We start from the raw sequence: 20,297 nt of genomic DNA, 5'->3' as shown, positions 1-20,297 counted from the left end.
AAGAGGTGTTATGGGGTTGTTGATGTGAGTTGATGGTGTGTGATGATGTTCCAATTATTGAGGTCTTGTTGCCCTCTTTATACCTTTTCAACTGTCATCTGGTTCATGGTTCATTCCAAGTACACGACGCTTGATCACATTGACATCGTCATCAAACATCAGCATCCCTAGACCACGATCGTCATCGCCGCCAGGGGCTCAGGTCAACAACGGGGAACGCATGTCCATAACGGTCAACATAACGGCGACGGGGTCCACCTGGCGTCCCCAACTTCTTCATGGCGAGTCTGTACCCAGTAAGGAGTGACGTCGATCGGAGCTGGTTCAGCTTTAATGTTCCTGGCTGATCCTGTTGACTGGTTGGCCCCGAAGGTGGAGCATCCGTTAGGGTTGTTGATCTCGAAACCTGCACGGCTGGAGTTGCTATCGCACGAAGAATGGATACTCTAAAGTGTAGATCTTTACCGGGGCTTTAGCTGTTTGTGGTAGGGATCAGATGCCGAACGCGAGGTGCCTACAGACTGGGCATCTTTTGGCTGCCCCTGGCGCTTACACTTGCTGCAGGGTGTCCTGGCTGTGGTATGCACGATATTTTCGTCGAGCCGCTCATAGGGATCTGCGACAACCCCGGACAATACCATAGGTTATTCAGATACCATCAAAGATCTGAGGCTCCAGCGCCAATGACGTACATGGAGCTGGGGTACCGGCTAACGGAGAACTCGGTCACAGACCTTGCATGATGCTCATCTCCGAGCGTCAAGTTAACCATCAAACGCCTGCATAGATAAGTGGTTGCACATGGACCATTCACTCGGCAGGCACATGACGAAGTTCATGAATGCAAGCATGGAGAGGCTCCCCGGTGTCGTGAGCGCAGCCACACCATCTCCCGACAGATCAACTTGGTGGAGGCGAAGCTCCATTGTTACCCACACCACACATTCATCTCAAATATTTCTTTAGCAACTGGTAGATCTCCAAGGTTTGGTCAGCCACGGCCAACAGTGGCGAGAAGCTCTTAACCACATCAGCGCGCCGTCAGAGCATGCACGCATGCAAGGAGTAGGGTGTGACGAAGTCCAGAAAAACAATCGAAACATGGGGCTAAGGGGTTCGACAGGGCGCTGTGACGAATGGAAATCTAGAACCAGCTTCCAAGGAAACCCTGTAATACCGACGAAAACTTGGTGATGGTTCGGTCAGCGGGTGATATAGCACAAGGATGATGGTGTATAGGCACATACAAACAATGAAGTATATCAGATTCTGTGGATTCTTCCAAGGCTGATAGTTACATCCAAAAACTCTATTAAAGTTCAACTAGGCAATCCGTAGCCATCCGGTAAGCCCAACAGTGGATGTAGTTGGTCCTAAAGCGTCAATAAAGAACGTCTTCATCTCAGGAGACGTTGTGAAAACGTATGGAACGGAACGTTGCAGGTGCATGCCCAGGCGGCCGTTGGGATCCACCTTGGCCGCGCCTTGCCTCATCCAAGCGTGACAGCCCGTCCTCGCTTACATCGATCTACGTCACACCAAGACCGGTTCCTGACAGCGCAACAGAATCCAAACAAGTCGTGTAGGATGATTTACATCATTGATATTTGAAGTATCCAATCACATAAGTGCTCAATATAGATTCTTTCAGGCGAATTGCATTCTTCCACGCGATCCTGTCTACGCGAGGCTGGTGTCCCGGCCTGCCGTGGCGCAGGGGCGAAACCGCGAGCGGATCCTCGGCATCTGAGGACGGTAAGTGTAGGCTATGTAGCGGACTGTCGGCGAACCGGACACGGTGCGACATGGAAATATTGGCAGTATGCTTCCGTATCGTGATGGGTTGTGGCTATGCACAAGCAAAGTTTACTGCGCATAGGGGTGCTGTCATCATCCTCGGTATCAGCTCATAGTTTACGCTATTTCATTGTTGAGAAATTGGACAGGAAACACATTGTAAATGAATCTCTCTTTTGGCACAACTAGATACTGCGACGTCACCCTGAACAGGTCCACGATTTAATGCGAATCCGGTTGACTCACCTTGACATTAAGAATCCAAGACCAGGCCCGCTCGATGCTGAGCAGCAGCGAGATTGTCACGGATGATCGAGACACCATAGCAGAAAGGGCAACACCATGCGCCTATGGATCACAGTGGCAGCAGTGAGCGACACATTGAGTGTCTCGAAAAGTCTTGAGAATGTTCAACTCAGCCGGCACCTGGATGGCCTTGTTCACTACAGGCGATTATAATAGTTCAAGGGTCTCACGGTAGTACATGAGCCAAGATGCATCCTTCACATGCTCCCAACTCACAGTTTCATTGAATCAATACTAGATCCAGCTCCCTCGTCCTCCGTCTCAGTTCGCTTGGCCATGTCAAAGGTAAAGTAGCCAGCAATCTCTTTGTACGGTCCGGGTAGTCTATCAGTGTTCAAATGGAGATTCAATAGTAGTAGACATACATTCAGATGATGCCACTACGAAGGTCTTTGTCTATAGTAAAGCTTGTACATAGTACTTAGCTAAGACGAAGACCTTTCACCACACAAAAAGTGAATGTCAATCAGCTTGCTGCTAAACAATCACCAGCGCGACTATTGACTCCAACCATAGCAGGCATCGGTCGCATAATCGTGAGAACCCAGTTCGAACAATTTCTAGACGTCAGCATGCTAACAGCATAGGATGCATCCATTCTTGCGAAAAGGCCTCTATTATCCCCTCCCGCTAGTGGAACGGAGCATGGAAGCACCCCCGAGCTGATTTAGCCACCGGACGATGTTTATTCTGCCCGCGACTCTGAAATTTTGTAGACGAAAAGAAGAGGAGACGCAGCGAATGAATTATAACCGGTATTGCTCATTGTAACGAGATGTCTGGAGTTGACCGAAGAGACGCTCATGTTTACCTCGTGAATGGACATGTGAGGAGTGCTATCGATCCTCGGCGTTTTAAAGAGACTGAGAATGTCACGTAAAACTGGGCGACCAAGATATTTGTTGGCCAGATATAGTCCCACGAGTAGTCCAGTCGCATAAAGTCATGGAAGTCGTTCCCAAGCTGCTCTCTCTCGTCCAAACAGACATACACGATCCCAGCAACGACGATTATGCGGTCGATCCTAGTATTTACAATAGCCTCCTCGAAATTGCCAGGCTGAGCTTAAATCAGGTTGTTCGCCGATTGCACGACATGTCTCGTCGCGTGGTTGAAAGAAGTTGATGTGAAGTCTTGGCTGGCGACAACAACTAGTCGGCATCGTGTATTGAGAATCAGGCGACTTCGCAGAATTCATTCGAAAGATCTCGGTGGATTTATGCGGTACCAGCATTAAGGATCTCCAGTGTCGATAGGACTGAGTCGACATACAGGGGGTACAGGGGGTACAGAAAAGCGAAGTGACTGCTGCCTTCAATTAGCGCGTGAGCTCGAATGACTTTAAGAAAGATGAAGTCGTTTGTTTTCTGGTTGGAGTGAAGGCTATGCTGAGTGGGTACATAGCGTTTAGTCCAGTGTAGCTTCTGCGCTGGATAAAACTTTGATGACAAGGCATTGTGGCAACGGAACGAGACGCTAATCTCAACTCCAGTCGTTCATTACGAGCAATGGGCGGATCTACCCCAGATCACTCAAACGCACTTAGGCATCACCGGATCCAGGCCTGAAAGATCCGGCGAGCGTTCGGCTGGGTCCCATGTCTCAGCGCGACGGTAGCACCACACCTAGGCACGCCCTGGAGTGCATAGGGCGGAGATATCTGGGGGCTAGTCTCTGTGCTACACTTGACACATGACTAAGAGCAGGTACAGCTTTCGACGTCCGAGGCGAGAGAAAGCGTGAAGCTACATGTGAACACGCCAAATGTTACACTCTCCTGTCCGTGTGAGGCGATGGGTTGAAGAGAACGGTAGTATTTCCTCTACACGATCATACTAAGGATCTCTTGTGGAAATTACTGATTCCTTCCACATGTAGCTCACTACGCTGAAGCTTGTCCTTCACGACCTCGGGATGGTCGCGTGATGTGCTTTCAAGCTACGTGGGTATGGAACGCAACTTCAGCATCATTCGAGTCTCAGGAATACGACCGATGAAGAGCTCTCCAATTGCTGGTTGGAGAATGGGGTAAGTTGAAGAACGCAATGACATGCGACGGAGTCATGATAGGCCTGATGAGGTTTTCCGATGGATAGAGTCTGATTCGCTCCACGCCAAGGCCGTCACCCGATGAAGGGCCGGCCCTCCCACTATGCCTAAAAGAATGCCGCCGCCACAAAGTTCCCCAAAAATGATACAGCTAAGCTGCAGATTTTTCCTGCTGGGAACACACGGAACGGCCAAGCTACACATTCCACACGGTAATTCCGCGATAAGCATTGCCGCTTGTACTGTCGCGTCCAGGGCGACGCGAACTGGCGGCGGCGACCCGCTCGTAGCCGACGTAATCCTGGCTCGAAAATTTCGATCACCCTACCATCACGGTTCAACTTCTGCATCATGCGCGGCGAAACCACTGTGTTGCCCGCCAAGTGGACCGACAATGAAAATTTGGACGGCCGACTGGCTTTCCAGAGCGTGGAGTACGCCGACGGCTAACATGATGGCTCATGGAGTATTGCGCGATGACTCCACTTCCTATGACCGTGTGTTTGATTGAAATATCGATTTCGTCCCTGGCTCTTGCGCACTTGACATCTATCTGACATCGCGACTTCGTTGTTGTTGTTCTCTTTTCGAACCTCAAGCCCTGTCCTCGGGTTCTTCGCCGACACCACCACCACCAAAATGGCATCCGCTTCTGAGGAGATTACCCCCAAGATGGATCAGCGGTCGGACAAGTCGGTCCCTCACTCAGCGAGCGACGTTGAGAAGCAGGCCGCCGCACCCAAGGATGAGCTACAGCGCAAGCTTTCATCCCGACACTTGCAGTTCGTAGCTATCGGCGGCACAGTAGGAACTGGTGTCTTCATCGCCAGCGGTGGCTCTATCGCTACTGCTGGTCCCGCTGGAGCACTTTTGGCTTACGTTTTCGTTGGAACCCTGGTCTACTCTGTCATGCTCAGTCTGGCTGAGATGGCTACCTACCTACCCATCTCTGGTGCATTCACACAGTATGCTGCTCGCTTCGTTGACCCTTCGCTTGGTTTCTCTATGGGATGGATCTACTGGTTTTCATGGTCCATTACCTATGCGCTCGAACTCACAGCCGCCGGTCTTATCATCCAATGGTGGGACTCGGACCTCAGCATCGGCATCTTCATCACCATCTTCTGGGTACCAATCACCGCCGTCAACTTTTTGCCCGTCGACATCTTCGGCGAATTCGAATTTTGGTTCGCACTGATCAAGGTTGTCGCCCTTGTTGGCTTCTGGATCTACGCCATCTGCATGAACGCAGGTGTTGGCGCGCAGGGCTACATCGGCTTCAAGTACTGGGACTCACCCGGTGCTTTCGCCCCGTACCTCGCGGAAGGAGCTGTTGCCAAGTTTGTCGGTTTCTGGGCTGTTCTCATCCAGGCTGGTTTCGCGTACCAGGGTACTGAGCTCTGTGCTATTGGTGCAGGAGAATCCGCCAACCCGCGTGTCACTATGCCTCAAGCTATTCGCAAGACTTTCTGGAGCATCTTTACCCTTTTCGTCTTTACCATCTTCTTCGTTGGTATACTGGTACCATACGACAATGAGGCTTTGCAGATTGGTGACACAAACGCCGGCTCATCGCCCATGGTTATTGCCTTCCAGCTCGCTGGTGTTTCCGCACTTCCCGATATCTTCAACGCCATCCTGCTTACTGTCGTTCTCTCAGCGGCCAGCTCCAACGTCTACTCCGGCAGCCGTATTCTTGTCGGTCTTGCGGAAGAGAAGTGTGCTCCTGCGTTCCTCAAGACCACAAGCAAGCGAGGTGTCCCATACTGGGCAACCGCAGTCACCGCTGCCATGGGTCTGCTGGCCTACATGAACCTCAGCTCCAACGGTGGAGAGGCTTTCAACTGGCTCCTCAACATTGTCTCAGTCGCAGGTTTCATCGCCTGGACTTGTGTATTGGTCTGCCACCTCTCCTTTATGCGCGCGCTGAAGGCCCAAAACATTGATCGCGATACCCTCCCTTTCAAATCATGGGGTGGCCGCCCTCTTGCCATCTACGGTGTCACTTTCTGCGCCATCATCACCATCACCCAAGGTTTTACCGCATTCGTCCCGTGGAGCACCGAAGACTTCTTCATCGCATACATCAGTTTGATCCTCTTCGCTGTTCTTTACCTTGGTCACAAGATTGTTACCAGGAGCAAGTTCATCAACCCTGCTGAAGCTGACCTTCTTACTGGAAAGTTCGAGGACGAAGAAAGTGAAACTTGGGAAGAGTCTTCCGCCAGTGGATGGAAGAAGTTTATGAACAAGTTCTTATAGGCATTGCTTCATGCATAGATCTTTGCAGTGAAAAGTTATTTGGATACAGTCCGATGGCATAGCGTAGCGTTTAGGGCATTGCATGGCGTTTTTATTTCTAGCGTTTAGGTTGCAGATACCAATGTTAATGTTTACTCAGTTCAACACTTCATCATCTTGCTGTTTATGTCTAGTCCCTCGACATGGATAAATACTACCTTTGTGTTACTCAATCAGCTGTGTGTGGCTGTGCAATGATCATCTCAATCATGTTCAATTTGTCTGACGATTCGCACTGCCACACTGTGGCTATGTTCGTCCACTATGGCGATCACCAACACAAGGCACTAGGCTGATACGTATCAAGTTCATCAGTGGGAGCCAGTACCTTGGTGTTTCATCTAAAGCCAGTTAGTAGATAGACATGTTGCGCTGACCACGAAAACCTGACTGAGGTGTAATACATGCAGAGTGACGTGGTAGGCGTTGTGAGCCAAGTCTGCAACTAGAAGATCGTAGTGTTGTGAGATTCCAGTTTCATATTCCCATGCTGTGGTATCTTGCTGAATCATCGTACAATAACATCCAAACATAACTCCATCGCTCAGTAAAATGTCGTGGTCGAATAAAGCACTGGCCGCTGGCTCACTCACACGTCCCTGAAATACCCCATTCAAGGTTTCCCATGGTCTAACCCCACAGCCTCACAACCTCCGCAAAACTCAGACCCAGCGCAGCGACTTGGAGAACGCGATCTGGTGATAGCATGTCCGACGCAGCGCTGCTGGAGTTGCCGCTTCCACCCTTGCCACCTTTTCCACTTTTTCCACCGCTGCTAGATGCTCGTTCTTCGAGTTGAATGTCTGGCACTGTAAGCACATTACGTGCTGATAATGCGTTGCGGAATTGTGCGCGAGACTCGATGGTTATGGGTTCAGCCATCGCGTCTGGGTTGGCATCGGGGGCTGGGCTGGCGAGCACAAGGGCCGCGAAAAGTAGAGTTGTTGCCGCGGTAAACTTCATTATAGATAAGGATTGATGTGAGGTTCCGAGGTAAACTTTGGAAGAGCAGTAGTATAGAGGTCGAAGTTTTATAGACTGATGAATGTATCAAGGATGATCGTTTGATAGATGAGTTGATAGGTTATATTTTCGTGTTACTTGAAGCGTACTACGAATGTTTTGTATGCAGGTTCAAGAGCAGCGGCACGTATTGTATTTATGTATCGTCGCTACGACCGGTGTGCTCCATGATGCACACAATGGACGCCTTACACAGCCTGCACATAAGTGTAAGATCGCCAACACAGCCTGCTTTCAGCCTGTCGCGACTCCTGTAATGGTCTGTGACGTCGTGAAGTTTGCACCAATAACAACAGTTTGGGCTACCAACTGTAGTTAGCCGCAAAATTGGCTGACAACTTGGCTTTCTTGGCGGTCAGCTGAACAAGCGTCCTGTCCCGTATTCGATCGCCTGTCGAGAGAGCTTGTGGAATCGAGTTGGGTATCGGGTCGTGTGTAGAATTCATCCGACTTATAACCAATCGAACTTCCCGACGAATGATGACCTTGGGAAGATATGCGTATCTGGGCATGGCATTACAGGTTGCCAGCGATGCGGCTAACGAAGATTCGCGGATGGATCGTCCATATCCTGATAATCTTGCTCGAAGTCAAATCATCTGAGGATGTGACTTTTGAGGCCTTCGTGAACGCTGAATTGGTCGTCTATGAAAAACTAGCATGACCCTCCCGAGCGCGACTCGTATGACCCCGATAGGTTTTGTTTGCTGTCTGAAGAATACTGGTTCTTGTCCTCGCTGGGGTGTATATGGTGGAGGCGGATGGGCCATGCGCGTCGCGGAGCCGATGAAGAAGGGGAGTTTCGCATTGCCTTTGGAAAGAATTGCCGTGCCATCGGACGAAGAGCAGCAATGCTGACGAAGATGATTCCTAAACTGCATTCCCCTATTGTCATCATGAGACACGTGACGCTTTGATCTAGATGCTTGTTAGCTGGTGTCCCTGAGCAGAATGGGTGACATTGATGAAAGTCTCGCGGCTGGTCGACACGACGAATGGTTCTTTACGTGCTGTATCCGACAAGTCTCTCCCGCTGACTCTCAGACTAAAAGCTAACTTACAGGTAATATCCAAGACGCGTAGCTGATGTAGATAAGCGATGCGGACAATGCCTACAATGCATGCGCTACCATGGGTCAGCATAGTTCGACAACATGCCGCGTATGTTCGTTACACACCTTGCACCTCCTCCCAGTAGCACACAGAGGATGATTCGTTGCTTTTTCGGTAGATTCAACTTCCAGAGGTGGGGCAAGGGTAGCACAAAGAGGAGGACATCCGTTGCAACATTGACGGCGGAGCTGGCGTAGAGATAGGTAACGTAGTCTACGCACACTGGTTCAATAGTGAAGTTCCATGCTCCCTGAACAGGACGACACTGGAAGATAGTGACAAAAACTCCTGTAAATTCTTCAGCACATGTAAACAATCGGTGGGCATTGTGTATCTTACCCGTAATCCATAGACCTACGATGATCACAGATATCGCGTACATTGTCGCGCGAAACGATTTGTCGGGGATGAAGCGAAGGTACTGTGATATGATGGCGATCTTCGTCAACGCAATAGCGAAACAGTACAACACCTGGCAGAAGAAGAGATACTACATTGTATTAGTCATTGCAGTTCGACTCGAGCATTTCCGATACGCTCGATGAATCTGGCAGCCACCTATCGCTTCCCAGAAATGTAGCCCTCGATAAGAAGTTTGTACTTACCAGTATACAGTTCTTCAGCGTGTCAAAAAGCGTCAATACAGGCAAAAGCCAAATATGTTGACCTAGACCGTGTCGAGTCGCTATCGTATCGTCAACTCAAGCCCATGTACCAAGTATTTACTGCTTACCTGCAATACACATTCCCGCTAGAGCGAGCGTAAAGACTGCAGCGAAGATGATGAGAACTGTTATCCGTTAGCCAGAATCTCTTATCCTTTGTTTGACACGTACCATCGTCTACAAAGATATGTCGGACATATTTTGCTCTAGAGAAGATCCGTAGACTGACAGTCAAGACAACCAGGACGATGAAGATGGTGCAAGTTATTGTAACACTACCAAGTCGTGATGAATGGTCGCTGAAATCGAACTGGCTGATATCGACTTCGATGCCACCGAAGAAGACAGGATTCAGATTAGGTCCCGACTGGCTCGCCATGCTGCAAGGGCTTGGTATTTTTTGACAAGGTTTTTAGGGAAAGGTCGTTCCGCATCAGAATGACTGAACTGAAGAATCCTATGGGCATTTGAGTTGACAAAGATTCAGGCCGCCACCCGCGCATGTTAGAGAGGCGAGCCGCCTGCAATAGTTGCGTAATGGACGCCATGTAGATTTAGTTAGCTTTGGTACCATCTAGAACTACATCCCGTGCGTAGCGTCTCTCATCAGAACTTCGTTTGAGACCATACTTCCATCGGCCGGCCACCACCGATGGACGCTAGACGCTAGTCGAGAACATGGCGACGCTGTTGTCCCGGAATGACAAGCAAGATGTAACCCAGCTACTCGGATCTCCGATACTGGACTATATGCGCAACATACTTCTGATATCCTTTTCCCCAACGTGAACCCATGCTCCTGTATCATCGGATGGCACTGTTCCCGCTCTGAAATCACAGAGAGATTTCTCAATGATGCCATACTCCAAAGTTCGCGCTATCATGGGTGTGCGGGCGTGCGCTGTGCGGCTAGCTGCGAGCCTCTTTGATCTCACCCCTTCCCCGGAAGAACGAGCCCATATTACCATATGCAGGAACCAATAGAGCCAAAGAAGGGGTCCAGGGTAGCAGCACCACTACTTTTACAGCCAATTGTCGGCTTGGTTGGCCATAGTAAACACACCAACAGGTGTCAGGGCATATGCATTCCTTAGGTATGGTGGCCCAAATGTTTTGGGCGGCCATGCAGTGTCGATCTTAGTTTGGTACGGTACCAGCGACATCAGTTCGATAGCCTACCATGCAAGTTCGAGATCAAGTGGTTTGCGGAACTACTGGTTGCCTTGGGGGATGGTGAAAGTATACTGCAGGTGGATCTCCTGTGGCGCCATCTGATCTGCAATTGCTCCTTTCCGCGTGTTATGCTGGCAGATGATCCTATTCGTTGACATTAGTCATTAAGGCAGCTGTAGCTCAGCGATAGCTGCGCTCTCCCTTACGCCGTGTGCTCAGGCGATTCAGAACTCGATAAAGTATCAAGGTAGATCGCACACTGCATATTGATGTGTTTCGTAAAGCGACTCGGCCGAGAAGCGTATTCTCACCACTTTAGTGGACAGGCGTGAGCAACAATGTGTTTCGATGAGAAGCCTCAATCCGTGGAACGGTGCCGGGCGAAGCAGACGATGGCGTCGGGCTACGTTGACGGCGTGCGACGCGATGAGTGTGGGGATGGAGAGGGAAGCATCCTAACGGGACGGAGTCGTGTCCGGGAATGCTGATCCCGCACGCTTGCCGGCACGGGCTTCAACCCATGTTCTCCCAACGAGGCCGCAATCATCCGTCTCTTTATGTACAGCGTTCATCTCCATAAGTTGGGCGTAAATGTCCATAGAGTCGCACAAATCTCCATAGATGCGCTCACACCCACAAATGCATCGCTCATCGCCACATTCCTGTTTTGGTGAGCTAAACCTTGTCATTTCAGCGGCACCAACTAGTCGACATGTTCGCCCAGCAACTTGTTCATGGATAGCATAACCTTTCCCCAGGTCTTTTATCACCAGATTCCGACATCCTAAAGTCTATCTTATATCGGGTCTGCCACCTTCGTTCTCAAGAGCTTTCTGGGAGCTTCCACATACCATCATCCCCGTTACTCTCACATGTAGTTCGTTGCGTCATTCGCTGCCCAACCAGGCCGAACAATGCCTGCCACACGGACGATATACAATCAATGCACAGGTATAACTACACCTCGGAAACAAATGATGTATGGCTATGTACGTCCAGTGGTGGTGGCTTCCGCATCTTGGCAACTTCGACAACAGCGGAGCCCCGGACGACGCGTCTCCCCTTGCACGTAGGGAGCATAGATTTACTTGGCTAGCGGAGACTCAACAAACGGCAGTGGTAGACTGAGGCCTGTAGCAGGTAAGGCCAAGTTGACGATGGCCCGAGTACATGCGACGGGAGGAGGCTGAGTCGCCGACAAGACGCCCTAACGATGCCGAGTTCGAATGAGCGATGGGTGCCGCGACAACGCCGATGCTTGAACCCGGAGACGTGGGCGGGAATGTCGTCTTCGACACCCACTATTCTGAGACATTGGTATATATGTGGAGGCGGGGTATGGCATTCCTGCTTTAAGAAGCGTGATCTAGTTTTTAAGGTATCCTCAAACTTATCTACAATTGGTAGCAGATATACAAATCTGTCGTTGATATACACTCTGGCATCCCCGGCCTTGTTCGACTCTTCTAATTAGACTTAAAATGGCCACACCTACAGATCCGACTGTGCCGCTCCCTACCACGACAGACATTGACGATGATGACGACGATGATGTGACCTCTATCGCACCTGGGCCACCACCACCACCAGCCCCAACACCGAACGTCCCTACTCCATCAGCACCATCAGCACCATCAGCACCATCAGCACTATCGTCTCCAACGAGTGTCCCTACTCCAACTTCGACCGATGCCTCCGTTTCGTCAACGCCAGCTCCCGCGTCTGGAAATGGCGGTCTTAGTGTTGGGGCCAGCGCAGGCATCGGTATAGGAGCCGCTCTTGCGATACTTCTACTTCTACTTGGAGGCTGGTTTTGTGTGCGAAGAAGACGGTCTGTACTGCGCCGCCTATCCAAAGGTTCAGCCGCCACCGACACTGCGCACGACCTAGAGACAGCCGGAAAGGGGACAGGTCCGGAGATCAGGGAACATAGAGCGCTTGGCCCAGCAGAAATGGAGGCAAGCACAAGTGAGAGGCACCCTTCTGAGCTGGCCAGTCCCGTTATTTCCGTGGAGGCTGCTGGTGATCGGAATTTTGCTGCAGAATTGCAAGGTTCCGAAGTTCCTCCACAAGGCGGAAGGAAAGGAAGTAGGGAACGGCTCTTTCTAGATTCGCCGATTGATGAAGAACAAGGTCGGTTCGAGAAGCATTTTAGGCCAGTCGATGAGAAGAGACCACCATTGTGATAGCTGGGGCTTGGTTTCTGCTGGTGTTTCATGTGGTCGTTATAGGCGTCATTAGAATATACCCTTCGCAACTTCCCCGTTATGAACGGCAGTCTCTAAGATCCAGCAGGCCTTTTCGTGTGCGGGTGGGATTTCTGGTTCACTTGCTATACTTGGTTTGTATGTGGGAAAGTTCCATAAGTCCGTCGCTCAAGTGTTTGCATGCTCGCGATGGACCGATGGAAAATGCGCGCTTGGAGGCGGTGAGATGGGTGAAGCATCCTGCGAGGAATAATCCCACGATGAGCGTAACAACGGCGACACCTCACCGGGGGAAGCTTCAGGTGGTGACACCATGAGTAGTGGTAGACACGAATGCACAGGCTCGATGGTAGGGCTCGAAGGATTCGGCTCGATTGCAATACTCCAAGCTCTCCATTGCTCAAGCTTCTGGGCGTACAAATCCTCTGCGTCTTTCGACATGTCGTGGTGGTTGTCATTTCCATCTACTTCTTGCGCAGCGGTGTCGCCGTGTAATTCGGGTATCTGGCCTGCGTCCAGCTCGTAGATGATCTGGGCATCTGCTTCGACAGGTGGCGGTGGAGGTAATGATGGTGACGACGCAGGTGTAGCGGCCCACCAAGCCTTCTCTTGCAGCCCGGCTTCAGAATCCATAGTCTCTGCTTTTGTCGTGTGAAGTTGCGCTCTTCGAGATAGCACACGGTTTCTTCGTCTGATGGCAAAGAAAGCAAGGATGGCGATAACGACGACCGACACTGAACATGCTACTCCAATGGCAATGCCACGCTTGATGCCGGGGAGAGCCAAGTCAGTTTCTAGAGCGGTCTCCGCCTCAGTTGTCGTCAGGTTCGAAGCTGGCATGGTGGGCGATGGTGCGAACGTCGCCATAGTTGTGGGATTCACTTGACGCTTCGCTCATGCACGGGATGTGGAAAAAGGGAAAACTAAATGCTCCATCGCAGAGTGCGGCTCTCGGTCATATGCAGTACATGATCGGGGCAAATATTGCGGCGCAGTTGTAAAGTCTGCATGATCGCCGCACCAGCCTGGCAATGAAACCATGCCAGAGGTGGCTTCGGCGGCTACAGCTTATGAGACTGGGGCATGAACACGCTGCTCTGGACCAACCATGGCCCAGCGCGTAAGGGCAGTGCAACAGACATGGAACGCGGCACAAGCCTGTGCGACGGGTATCACGATAAATTTCGAGTAGTGGAGAGGAGTTGGGGTCAGTCTAATGCAAGGGGCATGAGGCTGAATGCTGGTGTTGCGGCACGGTAAGCGGGTGTGGAGGTTGAGTAACAGGGTAGAACGTCGTGGGTTTTGCCTGCTAGGCTTCCGCAACCACGAACATCACGCTTCCATTGACTGAATTTACATATGTGTAGTTTGTGCATCACTTGGAACGACTGTTGTATCGAGCAAGGGATTGCCCACTCAGTGCTATCGCAAAGCTTCTCTAGGCGGGTGCCTCTCGAACAGTATCCTACCCAACTCTGCAACTCTTCATCGGCATCTGATGAAACCTTTCTACTTTTCTTTTCTACAGTACCCCATCCCTGTAAAGACTAATGGACGCAAGCTCGGTTTTCCCGCTGTCAGCGACGGATTTGGCGGCAGGCAGCACTGGGCATACTGTTAGGCTGCCTCGGGGTCGCTGGGGTCGCAAGTCGCTCAGCCTCGTTGGCAGCCAGAGCCCTAGTTCAGAAAGCGGCCCTATACTTTGACATGTCTACCTAACATAACAAGACGTCCATATAGCTCCTGCTCCGTCAACGGCACCTCTCTTGGTATCATGAATAATGACTGCATACTTGTTAAAGACACGAAAATTAGATACTGACCACAAATTCTACTTCAGCCCATTGGTGAATTGTTTCATATTCCATTTCCAACCATGGCTGAAAGCTCTGGAAATCCGGGCTACTTCGCTACACCATATCATCCTTGACAAGGCCAGCATCGGCCACGGTAAGTGTCGAGATGGCGACGATACAGATTCGTGTTTTGCATAAAAGACATGGCCTGAGCGACTTCACTTCTTGGACAGTACTTCGCTTCCGCGCACTATCCGGGTTCTTGGCTCGAAGATCAGCGTTTCCTTCGTTAACAACGGCTTTACCGGCTTTTTGGGCTACGACGGGATCGAGGATGACAAGGAAGCCATTAGGGAAGGTGGTATGGGATCTTCGAGTTGGAGGTAGAAGGTCTCTACTGTTCGCGATAACGGGTTTGAGCTTTCTGAATGGGGTTGAAAGTAGGATTGGCTGGTTGGTATACCAAGTCTTCGAGTCTTTGTTTTGTAGCCGTAGAACATGAACAAAATAAAACTCGTGAACAGATGGTTGTATATAGATGCCTGTCATGTGAAGCCTCCTAGCTCCAAAGCGGAATGGTGTAACCCGCGCTGCTCGCGCCGGATGACGCTAGGCCGAGCCTCATCCATGTCCCTCAACGCGAACATCGGCGCATCGATTCCGACGCGACACAGCACGGCAGCAGCTGAGCGCATGCGAAATTAGCTCATGCTTATGGATTCAGCATGAATGACGAGGACGACTACGAGAATGGCGCAAGTACATGCACCCCGAACTCTTCATGGTAGCTGTTGACTGACGGCGCGCAATAGGCTCCGCCGAGGAGGAAGATGAGCAGGAGGAGGCAGATGCCATGGATGTAGACGAGGAAGAAGAGGGCGACGACGGAGACGACGGCGACAATGATGATGACGACGCAGAAGGGGACAACGACAACGACGATGAGGATCAGGACCAAGATCAAGACCAGGATGAACCGGACAGCCCTTCACAGCGACCGCGCGGTAGCATACCCAACGGAGGTACACCTGGCCAGTCTGACGCGAACCCTGCCGTTACCTTCACCTCACCCAGCCCTCGAGCGGCGGCTTCAGGCGTCCTCGGCAACCTGCCCTTCCACCCCAGCGTGCGCCAAGAGGCCTTGAACGCGCCCATATACGACATAATACCCACCATCGCCGCACCACACAGTACTTCGATCAATGCGATTACGGCAACGCCGGATATGCGGTGGGTCTTCAGCGGAGGCGCAGACGGCTATATACGCAAGTTCAATTGGGTAGACACGGCAAACGGGAAGCTTGCGCTGACCGTGGCCCAGCGGCATCCCTTTGTGGATTCCGTCACAAAGGCGGGAGTGCTTCTATCATACTGGGAGAACGAAGACAGTGCTGCGGCCGAGAGCTTGTCCCCTGTATACTCGCTCGCAGTGCACCACCAAGCGCTATGGCTGCTATCAGGTCTAGATTCAGGAGGCATAAATCTGCAATCGGTGCGCCATCAGGAAGGAACGCGGATACATACACTCAAGAACCACACCTCAGCCGTGTCCGTCTTGACACTATCGCAGGATGAGACGTCGGTATTGAGCGGTAGTTGGGACAAGACCATCAACGACTGGGACTTGAACACCGGCCAAGTCAAGAGGAAGTTTGAGACTAGCGGTGGTCAGATTGCCGCAATTGAGCAACGCCCGCTCTCTACCCTTCCTATACCCCAAGACACGGAAACTCTCCCGCTCTCCAACGGCACTTTCTCGTCCAACAACTCCGCCCGGCCCCGGCCCAACGGCATCTTCTCGAATGGTGTCGACACAAAGCCCGTCATACCAAAAGAAGAAGGCACAGAGGATGCTCAAGGATCTCCAGATGACTCGTTATTCGGAGACAAGGACCAGGACTCCTTATTTGGCGACGGCCAGGAGAACAACCTCTCCGCGACTCTTCCTTCGTTCGGTGACGATGACGACGAGTTCTCGAGAGCCATTGCGAACGGAATACAACAGGCGGACGAGGACGCCAATGCTGATATGGATATGATGGACATGGGCGGCCCTGTACAAGCGCCCGAGGAGCCAGCTGCGGAGCAAGTGAAGGAACCTCCAGCAGCCGCTGAGACACACCCAGCAGTAAATGGAAATGCAGATGCGCAACTTAACGGCACTTCGAACGGCCTACCACATGCAGAGGATATCGAACAACCTGCCATCACCTCCGCAAACCAAACCGAACAGCCAGATTCCTCCGAGACAACCTTCTTCGACGCGTCAATGGACGGTACATTACGCATCTGGGACCGCCGGCAACCAAACCCAGTCGCACGTATAACACCCCCACGAAACACACCACCATGGTGCATGAATGCATGCTGGTCACCAGACGGCAACTTCATCTACGCCGGTCGGCGAAACGGCACAGTGGACGAGTACAGTCTGCACAAAAGCCTACGAGAGCCGCGACGAACATTCAAATTCCCCAGCGTCAGTGGCGCAGTAAGTGCTGTTCGGGCTATGCCCAACGGACGACATCTCATTTGGTAACTACACCCTCCCCTTTACACGCGCACAGATACATACGCAACGTGAGACAAGTACTAACGTGTACCAGCGCGTCATACGACATCCTCCGCCTCTATGATCTCACTCACGACGATGCGGGCCCGAAAGCCGGCGCGGCCGCGACGCCCTTCTTCATCGTCCCCGGACATCGCACAGGCGTCATATCGCAACTGTACCTCGACCCGACATGCAACTTCCTCATCTCAACTGGTGGAAACAGAGGCTGGGAGGGAGCATCCACCGAGGTGATGCTTGGCTATGAGATCGGCATCGGGTCTTAGCATGAAGCGTTCTGATACTATACCCATTGTTCGCGGCGTTTGGCATGGCGTTCCTTGATGAGGTGGTCTGCGTGGACTTTTTGTGATTGGGCAGTAAGAGTAAAGAGTAAAGAGTAAAGATTTGAGAGTCTAATGCGACGATCGTGACTGTTACGCGTGTGCTTGGTGACGTAAAGCTGGGGTAGGAAGTACACGCAAGTGCTGATGTTGATATATTACGACGAAGCCGTTAGGTCGAAGCTTATTCTTCGTTTCTTTTTCTCTCTTTCTTGTGCTTGTTGCAACCACTTCGTTTATTCTGCCATTGCAGCTGATCGACTACATACAGACTCGGCATTTTCGCACCTTGTCGATTATGTCACGCGGAACACGCGTCCAGCACATTTTTTTGCGACACCGGAGAAGCGGGGTAAGATTGATCAAGTCTTTGCCAGAAGCGCTTCCTACCCACCATGGTCCGAGGATAGAAGCATAGCGAAGAGAAGAGGGTAAAGAGACATGACGTAGTCGGTGAGAGCCTCATCGTTCCAAGGAAATGCATTGGGCGCAAGAGCCGGGTAGTCAGTACGCGCGCGCGCGCATCTCAAAATAATTCTCGGGTAGAGAGGGGCGATCTGAGTCCGTGGTGTTGCAGAATTAGAGAGGCAGCGGGGCCCTTTCCAACATGCACCCCGCGCACACCATCCCTGACATTGACTTCGGCACAAGTCAAATACCTAGATGGCCGGCATTGGTATGTCGCCATCGGCACGGTGTGTCGGCGTTTGGTGGAGGGACATCAGCGGTGAGCGCCTCGTATGTATGAACGGAGACGAAACGAAACGAGATAGTCGACCAATGACCATCTTCTCGCCCGAAACCCAAGGCGCACGTCATGAAAGGTCCGAGGTGGGCCGATGCTGGTCCGATATGTGTTTCAAGAAATCTCGAACAAAAGAGTCCGAAATGTTGAAAGACCCACAGCTATGGTGTTTCTTCCTTGGTACAGATGCAGGCAGACGGTTTGGGGAATCCCTGCTGGGAATTTGTAGGCTAGTGAAGGAGTTAGCTCCCGAGCGCTCACGCCTCGTAGATCGTATCGCGGAAGACATGGGCGGAAATGGCGGTGTAGGGCGGTGAAAGGCTTCAGGATATGCGACTTGAGGGACGTTGAGGGACTATTCGACGAGGATGTAGATGTCGGTTGTAAAGATATCTAGTCTGTCTAGGGTGGTCTCAGCAGTGAGTGGTAGATCACGGTACGCGTGCCATGGCATCGGTCGATTTGTGTAATCTAAGGACCCAATGAGTTGCAAAAAAGCAAATTATGTAGAGAGCGCTACTGCAACATGCAGAGTTGTAGTCCACCAGAAGTAGTAAGATGCAATGCTGCGAAAGTGAGAAGCGCTGCAACAGCGACGCCCGAGTAGCGTGGAAGCCAGCATGACAGGGAGAGTTATGCGCTTCGAATACTGTACCAAACCGAGAGAAGGCTGATCAAATCAAAACTTGGACGTTGGATATGCGCTTCGAGGGAGGAGAAGTTTCTATTCGTACACGTTATTTGGTTCGCATTAAAAGAATAACCATAGGGCTGTCCAATCCCGCTGCTAGAACGCCTTTTGTTGACGGCGTAAGCGACTTCTAGCAGTATCTGGAGAGAGGAGCCGAGATTGACATGTATATGCACAGTCAAATAACAGGGTGGGTGGTATTTTGAATAATCGGATGCATCACACTCGTGCACGCCGAAATTCAGTCAGAACCTTACAAGCTACTGAGGCGTTTAGAGACCCGTGTCAAGAGCTGATGCTGAGCCCTTGAGACCTCTTTTGTGAGTTTAAGCGAGCAGAACGCATTAAATTCCAAGGAATTCAGGCGAGTCCGACTCATCAGGCGGCTCAGGGTTCAGGTGACACTGCGGTGGGTGGAATAAAGTTCTTAGTCAGGTATTGAGGCGCACGCCCAAATTGGCGCCGGGAACCGCGGTACTGACCTCCATCTGAACATTGTCAACATTGTCAACATTAACTGATAGACGTCATAGAACAGTGACTGTAACAATCAAAGGCCCAACAGACAGGTCGTGTGTATGCAGACTACGTCAGTCCATCTCTTGTAAAGCCCAAGCGGAGTCGGGCCGTAACGGTGTCGTGAGGAAACGGATCTTGGAAAACAGTAGCAATCTCGCAATACTGGGAAACTGAACAGTGGAGCCAAGTGATGATGCCGCGTTATCCCAGGTTGTCAAATGATATGATAATTGTCCCCTGGTAGACGAATTTATCATACTATGAATGGTGAGCAAATGTCACGGTGATCCAAGATCAAATGTTGCTTGTGGTGTATTGGAGCCACATCAGCTGAATCATACACCCAGCTGAAACTCCATCCATGACCTGTTCATGAAACATTTTTGGATGAACGCCACCAAGTTCGGTGTAGTACACTGTCGGCTGCAGGCACCGAACAAAGGTTCACGCAAGCAGCCTCGTCATGCTCACGATAGGTATCGTAGGGCGGATGTAGCGGGACTCTAAGCAGTTCAGTCACGGCCTCTCAGAGACGCAAGCGAGGAGGCGTGTGAGCAAAAGAGGGTGTGTGGTGGACCAAAAAGGGCAAGCTTAGAATGAGGCTGAGTGGTAATGGAGAGAAAGTGATGGTATGCTGTGTGATCTGCCCCGCCCTTAGCGTGGAATCGTGACTACGTAGTGTCTTCGGGCCTTTGGCTCCACCACAACTCACTCACTAGTCGCCTTTCCTCTTGACGCCTCGCTACAATTTGCACGATTGCGCTGGTCAGTCTCCGGCCATAGTTTGACACTTAGCGGTAATACATCGATCGACAGTCCTGCATTAACGGCCGTCTTGTCCGCAACACCTAGTGGCCAATGCGCGCGTGCAGCCTGCAGGTCATTTCTCACCGAGATGGTGTGCCGCCAACCATCTCATGTGGTCCGCCAGCCATCACTCTGCCTGTCACCCAGTCCCTTGCGCCCTGGGATCCCTACCTATTCTGTTCACGCTGCACTAAGCTTCTAATCCACACC

At 51.4% G+C, this 20,297-nt stretch overlaps 6 protein-coding genes across 6 annotated transcripts; 3 read left to right on the top strand and 3 right to left on the bottom strand.

Annotated features, from left to right (window-relative positions):
• Positions 1 to 4,791: 4,791 nt before the first annotated feature.
• ALTATR162_LOCUS11302 (uncharacterized protein) lies at positions 4,792 to 6,414 on the top strand (the record flags this gene model as incomplete). Its single annotated transcript, XM_043318944.1, has 2 exons — positions 4,792 to 5,542; positions 5,933 to 6,414. The coding sequence occupies 2 exons, from the start codon at positions 4,792 to 4,794 to the stop codon at positions 6,412 to 6,414; spliced, it is 1,233 nt and encodes a 410-aa protein (XP_043174879.1).
• A 669-nt stretch (positions 6,415 to 7,083) lies between these two features.
• On the bottom strand, positions 7,084 to 7,416 carry ALTATR162_LOCUS11301 (uncharacterized protein; the record flags this gene model as incomplete). Its single annotated transcript, XM_043318943.1, has 1 exon — positions 7,084 to 7,416. The coding sequence occupies one exon, from the start codon at positions 7,414 to 7,416 to the stop codon at positions 7,084 to 7,086; it is 333 nt and encodes a 110-aa protein (XP_043174878.1).
• Positions 7,417 to 8,394: 978 nt separating this feature from the next.
• On the bottom strand, positions 8,395 to 9,633 carry ALTATR162_LOCUS11300 (uncharacterized protein; the record flags this gene model as incomplete). Its single annotated transcript, XM_043318942.1, has 7 exons — positions 8,395 to 8,486; positions 8,538 to 8,602; positions 8,655 to 8,877; positions 8,929 to 9,079; positions 9,195 to 9,274; positions 9,323 to 9,379; positions 9,426 to 9,633. The coding sequence occupies 7 exons, from the start codon at positions 9,631 to 9,633 to the stop codon at positions 8,395 to 8,397; spliced, it is 876 nt and encodes a 291-aa protein (XP_043174877.1).
• A 2,275-nt stretch (positions 9,634 to 11,908) lies between these two features.
• Positions 11,909 to 12,613, top strand: ALTATR162_LOCUS11299 (uncharacterized protein; the record flags this gene model as incomplete). The annotated part of the gene is made up of 1 exon (XM_043318941.1): positions 11,909 to 12,613. The coding sequence occupies one exon, from the start codon at positions 11,909 to 11,911 to the stop codon at positions 12,611 to 12,613; it is 705 nt and encodes a 234-aa protein (XP_043174876.1).
• A 189-nt stretch (positions 12,614 to 12,802) lies between these two features.
• On the bottom strand, positions 12,803 to 13,501 carry ALTATR162_LOCUS11298 (uncharacterized protein; the record flags this gene model as incomplete). The annotated part of the gene is made up of 1 exon (XM_043318940.1): positions 12,803 to 13,501. One exon carries the CDS (start codon positions 13,499 to 13,501, stop codon positions 12,803 to 12,805), a length of 699 nt encoding a protein of 232 aa, XP_043174875.1.
• A 1,654-nt stretch (positions 13,502 to 15,155) lies between these two features.
• ALTATR162_LOCUS11297 (uncharacterized protein) lies at positions 15,156 to 17,268 on the top strand (the record flags this gene model as incomplete). Its single annotated transcript, XM_043318939.1, has 3 exons — positions 15,156 to 15,189; positions 15,243 to 16,965; positions 17,037 to 17,268. The coding sequence occupies 3 exons, from the start codon at positions 15,156 to 15,158 to the stop codon at positions 17,266 to 17,268; spliced, it is 1,989 nt and encodes a 662-aa protein (XP_043174874.1).
• Positions 17,269 to 20,297: the final 3,029 nt, after the last annotated feature.

Source organism: Alternaria atra, assembly GCF_907166805.1.
Source record: "Alternaria atra isolate CS162 genome assembly, contig: 35, whole genome shotgun sequence".
In the NCBI taxonomy this organism is placed as follows: domain Eukaryota; kingdom Fungi; phylum Ascomycota; class Dothideomycetes; order Pleosporales; family Pleosporaceae; genus Alternaria; species Alternaria atra.
This window is presented reverse-complemented; position numbering and strand designations above follow the sequence as displayed.